Here is a 6,555-nt window from a genome sequence, read left to right as displayed (position 1 = left end):
AGTACGCGGACCGAGGCTGACGGGGAGGAGGAGGGAGGAGGAGGAAGGGGGAGGAAGGGGGAAGGGAAAGAAGCGGAGAGCAGAGGGGGGAGCCCCGGGCCCGGGGCACTGGGGACTAGGTGTGAGGGTGTGAGGTTCCCACTCTCCACACCCCTTCCAGCAGCCGATCCCTCCCCCCGCGACGCCACCACCCCTGCAGCGTGCCAGCAAGGAGCTTGTTGCATCTCCTTCAAGGGGCGTGATTGCGCAGCTCTCGGGGCGCAAGGAGTCTGATTTACATATTTCTCTGCCAAGCGCTTTCGCTGCAGAGTAACTTGGCTCTCATCACTCCTGACCTCGGGAGCGCCAGTGCCAGCCTCGGAAAAACCCACTCCAAAACCCTACCAGGCTCTCACCCAGGCTAGGGCCTCGGTGCCCACTCGGTCCTGTCGCCTTCTCTTCTCCTCTCTCTGTTCCTGTCTCTTCTTTCGTCTCTCTTGCAGCCTTCCCATTTCTTTCTCTTCTGTCCTAATTGTCTATTCCCCTCTCTTGTTTCTTCTTTTCTCCTACGTTTCTGTCTCCTTTCCTCTGCTCTGTCTCCTGATATTCTCTCCTCCTTTCCCCTCGCTGTGTGTCACAGCCTCTACCCGGATCCCTGTCGCCTCTGTCTTTTTCTCTCCCTGCGCTAAAGCAAGGAGGACACCCTGATGGCCCCTCTGGAAGCTAGGGGGTCTGATGAACAAAAGGACCTGGAGTTCTTCTCTCAGGGAGCCCAGCCTTCAGCTCTCCCCTAACCAGAGACAAGCCACCCGGCCTCGGCCCTTCCCACCCTCTCTGCTTTCTGGCCTGGATTGGGACCAGCCGGCCTCACATACAGCCCAGTCCCTGTGTGGGGACCCTATCAAGGCCTACGTATCTGCTATCTCTCCCCTGGTCTCCTTTCTGTCCTTGGGCCTACACAGTCTCTGCACCACCCTCTCCCCAAGTCTGTTGATTTGGGGGGTGTCTCTCAGCAGCTCTTGCCTCCTTGCTTGACTCGGCCCCGAGGACCTCCCCATCCGCTTGCCCCAAGGCCTCACTCTCCTGGTGGCCACTTCGTCCCTATTTCTAGCCTAGGGACCCAGGCAAGGTCTGGGCTCCCGCCTCGGAGGGGCCAGCGCTTTCCAAAGATAAAATCAGACTCTCAGAAAGAAGCTCCTGCAAACCCCAATCCCAGAACCCAGGGTAGGAAGTTGCTCCGTTCCCCAGGATGCCTCTGCCCAGGCAATCAGAAACACTGAGCCCGGGACTTAGCCCTCCACCCAGGGCGGGCGCAGGCTGTGGAGCGGGTTCCCTCCCTGGCTCCGGCCACTGCAGTGCCCCTGAGTGAGCTCTGCCCACCGGGCCGCCACACAGAGAAAAGGCGGGCGGGCAGAGCTCATATCTATTTTCTGCCCAATGTCCCCCCTCTCCCTCTTTTTCTCCTCCCTTCCCTTTTCCCTCCCACTCACCCTTCTCCGCCCCCACCTTCCTACCTCTGCTTCCCTCTGAATACAGCGCAAACTGGCCGGTGGCGACTGGAAGGCAGGGAACCTCCCCTGCCCCCCAGAACTGCCCATCCTTTTGTGCACCTCCTCAAAGCGGGCACCTTTACCCAGATTCCAGCTCGACCCCCTTCTCCTCAGCCCAGAGCGCCCGCACAGTTATCTGCCTCCCCATCTGCATCCCGGCCTAAGCCTCCTTTTGGGCTCGCAGTCGACGCCCCTGGATCTTTCTCCTAAAATGGCTCCCGGGACACTGCACACTAGCCCTGCGGCAGCTCAGGACCCTGGGCAACGGCGGCCGGCCCCCCAGGCGGGTCTGTATGTGTCTGGGGGCGCACAAAATTCTCGCGCCTTCTCTCTGCATGGGGTGGGGCGCAGGCATCCCTCTACCCCCCAAATAGAGTCTGCTGGCTGCCTGAGAGGGAAATGGGGAGGACGAACCATTCAAGTTCAACGACATGGCGATGGCGGCTCGGGCTGGAGCCGCGCTTTGGCGGGGGAGGTTCGCCATCTGCAGCGGCTCACGGGTGTAAAGAGAAAAGGGGCCGGTGGGCCCCCTCTGCGCGTTTGCACGGACCCCCGCCCCCACACCCAAGCCAGGGCTTTCGTTCTGGCACCAGCCCGCTTCGTCTTTGGGCCCCAGCTCCCTTCTCAATCTTTATCCCAAACCCAAAGAAAACCGCAACCTCCCAACCCGCGCGTCCCGCTCGAGAACCTACCGTGAAGCCCCTGGTGCTGTGGCGCTGTGGCCTTGTCCTTGCCTGCGCGACCCCACTCGAAGCGCAGGGAGGGAGCGCACCGCACCCTCCCGCACAGCCCGCAGCTCCGCGAGTGGTAGCTTTCTGAGCAGCGCCTGGACGCTCTGCGGTGATTTTGAGCCACCCAAGATAAGACACTAACTTGACCTTAACTTTGTCAGGGCGCCCCTGGTATCTGGAGAACGTGAACAGACACTGTCTGGCAGCTCTCGTAAAAGCTGACTGGGGAAGGGATTCTGAGTCATTTCATTTATTGCCACTACAGTTCTGCAAGAAAGCTTTTCCTCCCTGCCAAACTTTAATTATTTATGCTCTTTTAGGAAACGAAAGAAGAGGAGAAACGAGGGGAAAACACCCAGAGCCAGTCCCTTCCTGCAGAGCCTTCGGAACGGGCTTCCTATGTCGAGTGACTGGAGAACAACAACAACAAAACAAAAAAAATGTGGGGAGACCACCTTTGTCCGAGGATGATCGGACAGGCGCCGAGCACCCCCTCCCCCACCCCCACCGCCACTAAGGTGGGTGGATGCAGCTGGGAGAGGCGGGGTGAAAGGGCACCCCCTTCCAGGCACACACATGAATATTTACAACAGTTCTGGATTTCTCCTCCACCCCAACCCCCTGCCTCCCGGAAGCCTCCCCAGCCCGCCTCCCTTGGGGAGAGCCCCAGGCCTTAAAAGCGTCCCGGTAGGCTCCCTGAGTTCGCAGCCATTGAATGCCAGACGAAGCAGTTTTTGTTTTGTTTGTTTTTTTCTCATTTAAAAACCGTTTTCTTGGTAAAGAGGCCTGCCTGGACTGCAGCATTTCCGAGTACGCATTTGTCTTTGTGCGAGGGAATGTTGAGCACTCAGACTTCAGCATCCTTTCTCTTGGGCGTTTGTTTCTTATGAATTTCCTCGTGGTTCCAAATCCTCGCTGGGATTTCAGCCACCGCTGCTACAGGAGAGAGGGCACCGCCACCGCCACCGCCTTTGTGTTTGTGCGGATCAGTAAAAGGGATAGATTTGAAAAGCATTGCCCAAGCCATACGCCACAGATAAGATTTTACCCTTAGAATAATTTCAATCTGTTTGGGGAGTGGTCTCCATGAATATCTCCTCCCACCCTACGTGCCAGGCTAAAGAGAAAGAACAGGATGCTTTAATGATATATATTAGAAAGAAATGGCCTCCTGCATGCGGTCTCAGGTCTTGGGTTTACGTCTGGCTTCCTGTTCCTTTACCCAGCCCCTGAACCTGAGGTCTGAGAATGGTCTCCTCTTTTGTTCGGATGTTTTTGAGAACCAGCTCCAGGTACCAATGCCTCCCTGAGCCCCACAAAATGGGGAAACATTTCTAAAGAGAGGGTCTCCCCAGCCTCTTGGTTCCTTTTTCCTCCGTTGTATTTTTTAAAGGCGCTACTTTAAAAATATTTTTAAAGTACACATCAAATTCGATTGTGGGAAGGGGAATTGGAACCATTAAGTACTCACTATTAGAGATTTGGCAGTTTTGTCCATTGTCCCACTTGCTAAAAACTAGAAATTCTTTACTTTCCATCTCCAAGCTAGCTGGAGCTGGGGTCTATAAGAGGACAGTGAATACAGCAGGCCTTTCCTGGCTTTCCCTGACTGAGCTACAGGCTCGGAAGGCCTAGGGTGCAGAGGCCACATTTCCCAAGGGAGTTTGCTAGGCTGAAGGCAGAGGTGCCACAGGGCATAGCCTTTTCCAGAGAAGGCTGACCAAAACATGGCAGGGCGAGATGTTTGTATTGAAATATGAGGAACCTCATATCTTGGCAGCCTCCATCCCCCAACAATAGCAAGCTTTCAAGTTTGAGAATTTAGGCAAAATGCAGAAGCCCCTGCCTGCAACAAGCTGAGGGTTTGCTTCGTGTGTGAGACACACTCAAATCTGTCCACGAATCCCCCTCTTTGGATATTTCACACACATTTTGTTCATACATCATTTCCTGACTGACTTGGAAGACATCTTCTCATCTAATGAACAATCAAGTCAATACCTACAGTGAAACGGCAACCAGGAAAGAAAAACTGGATTTCGTGGCCTGAAAAACATTAGGAGGGAATCGGAAACGTTTTGATAAATCAACATCAGTCCCTTGACAGCTTGGCTGGGACCTGGATATTTATTTCCACTCAAAACATTTCTATGTGTCTGATATATACAAGCTATTGTTTTTGACAAAATCAAAACAAAACAAAACATGCATGACAACTATTAGATAGCAAAGAAAATGCAATTAGTCTAAGTATCAACTAAAGTCAGTTTGGCAGAGGCTCAGGGGCTCCTTGTGAGGTGCCCACTCTAGATCTAGGGCCTGGTCCTCCACTGAAAATAAATCATTGGACTTAGGGAAGGAATTTCCAAGCTCTTAGGCTGTTATGCATCTTGCTAGGAGTTGGGGGCGCTAATTCACAGAAGGAGAGGGAAAAGAAGCAGGGATGGTAAAAAGGAGTTTAGGGGGCCCTCGGGTTCAATGAGGTTAAGGCAGGATACCCCGGCACATGTGGAACGACTCCTTTTGGCATCCTGGAACCCCAGCCTCCACAAAGTAAGCCTAGCAAAGCCCAGGGCCTTTCAGACTCCATGGGGGCAGGCCAGCGATGGTATCAGAAAGGGCACAGTGTTTGGGCCCCTCGTGGACTTGGAGGGGGGTGGAGAAGAAGAAGGGAACTTCTACTCCTCTCTACTTGGTCAAGAGCAGCTGTGAGGGGCCCAGGATCTGAGGGAACTCCTTCCTTGCCTGCCCCCTGACTGATGGATGGAGGAGCTTTCACTTCTCCTTGCAGTGGCCCCCGTTACTATAATTTAAGGAAGAAAGATATGTTGACACCTTTACCCACCTTGACAGGAAAGTCATATTTATATTCGGAATGTAGGACACCCCCTCCCCCTTGCTCACTCCATTCTCCTGCCCCTGGACATTTCTCCCTCCTTTTAATGCAGCCCAGCCCCAAAGCAGCCTAGCAGCTCCTCATCAGAGCTCACCTCTGGGGGTCCAGTTACAGAGCGCAGGGCTTTGGCCTAGGCGTGTGTGAGGAGGTGAGAGAAGTAGGGGAATTTTACCAGTCTTGGCTATGAAGTGCAGTTTGCCATGGAGCCTGGCCTCCCTTGTCCCATTCATGGGAAGGAAGTATCCAGTCCATTCCACCAAGCTGGAGGAGCCAATCCAGCCTGAACTCCGAGGTGTTTCTGAGTTTGTAGGGCCACACTCCTTCCCCTTTCCTCCCGAAGTCTGGAGATCTAGGGCACTTTAGTCCTCCCAAACTATCCAGGGCAGAGAGCAGGGAGTGGTGGTGGCACCCTTTCCTTTCTCCAAAATCAGGATTCCGGCTTTTCCACAAGGGGCTTTGGCTGCAAAGAGACACAATTGTGCCCACAAGCCTTTCCATTCTGCCCTGGAGGCCTTCCTAAATTCAATTGCCTGCTAAATGGAGAAGGATTCGGGGAGGAGGGGGAAGGAGACTAACTATGTGAAAGCAGAAATCCAAGTAAAAGGGAGCTGGAGTGAGCCCAGGTTTAAACGCTAAGACAGGTGCGCCTAGGCCCCCACTGGGGAAGCCTCAAGGCCAAGGTTGTGCTGCAACTTCCACAGCCCCTCCGGGAAAGGGGAAAGCCTGGAGGTCTCCAAATCTGACCAGGTCTCCAAATCTCCTGCTGGCTTTGGGGGCTGCAGACGAGCGAGCGGGAGGGTACCTAGGACCAGCTGAGAAGGAGCAGATGGAAAAGCCCCCGTCTCAGCTCGTCCTCCACGCCAGGCTCCGGCTCAAAAAGGAAGGCCCGGCCATGGCCAGGCCCCGGGCTAGTACAGCGCCAGCGCCTGTTCGCGTAGCACCACGCGCTTCTTCTTCATACGACGATTCTGGAACCAGATTTTGACCTGCTGGTCGCTGAGGTTCAGCCTGTTGGACAATTCCTTGCGCTTCTGCCGGTTGATGAATTCGTTCAGGAGGAATTCGTTCTCCAGCTCTGCAATCTGCTGCTTGGTGTAGGGTTTCCGCTTCTTGCGGGCCCTCCCAGGGGCCGCCCCCCACGGCAGGCCTGCAACACAGCCCGAACCCTAGTCAGCCCAGCCTGCTCCCTATAGCCTGCCCGCCCCCGGAGGCTCCCTCCCCCTACACACTCTCCCCTGCACCCCACCTCCCATTCCGGCCCCTGCTGGCCCGGGGAGCACGGCCAATGTTTACCGTCGGGCAGCGAAGGTCGCAGGCAAGATGCGACGCCCGCTGCCTGCACTGTCATGTTCAAGTTGAGCGGGCCCTTGGCGTCGTCCTTGAAGCCGGCGGCGCAGGG

General features: G+C 55.2%; 2 protein-coding genes across 2 annotated transcripts in view; both read right to left on the bottom strand.

The window, feature by feature from the left end:
• The window catches only part of LOC102256239 (homeobox protein Hox-D11), a 7,892-nt gene extending 2,770 nt beyond the window's left edge, over window positions 1–5,122 (bottom strand). Inside the window, exons 1-2 of the mRNA XM_014547084.1 lie at window positions 5,106–5,122; window positions 2,222–2,364 (exon numbers count right to left, since the gene is read on the bottom strand). Of these exons, the coding sequence (XP_014402570.1) occupies window positions 2,222–2,364; window positions 5,106–5,122 (160 nt within the window). The remainder of the gene's footprint in view (window positions 1–2,221; window positions 2,365–5,105) is intronic.
• Window positions 5,123–6,064: 942 nt separating this feature from the next.
• HOXD12 (homeobox D12) overlaps window positions 6,065–6,555 on the bottom strand; it is a 918-nt gene continuing 427 nt past the window's right edge. The window contains exons 2-3 of the mRNA XM_005857730.1: window positions 6,450–6,552; window positions 6,065–6,303 (exon numbers count right to left, since the gene is read on the bottom strand). Coding sequence (XP_005857792.1) covers window positions 6,065–6,303; window positions 6,450–6,552 — 342 coding nt within the window. The remainder of the gene's footprint in view (window positions 6,304–6,449; window positions 6,553–6,555) is intronic.

This window comes from Myotis brandtii, unplaced genomic scaffold (assembly GCF_000412655.1).
Source record: "Myotis brandtii unplaced genomic scaffold, ASM41265v1 scaffold112, whole genome shotgun sequence".
Lineage (NCBI taxonomy): Eukaryota > Metazoa > Chordata > Mammalia > Chiroptera > Vespertilionidae > Myotis > Myotis brandtii.
This window is presented reverse-complemented; position numbering and strand designations above follow the sequence as displayed.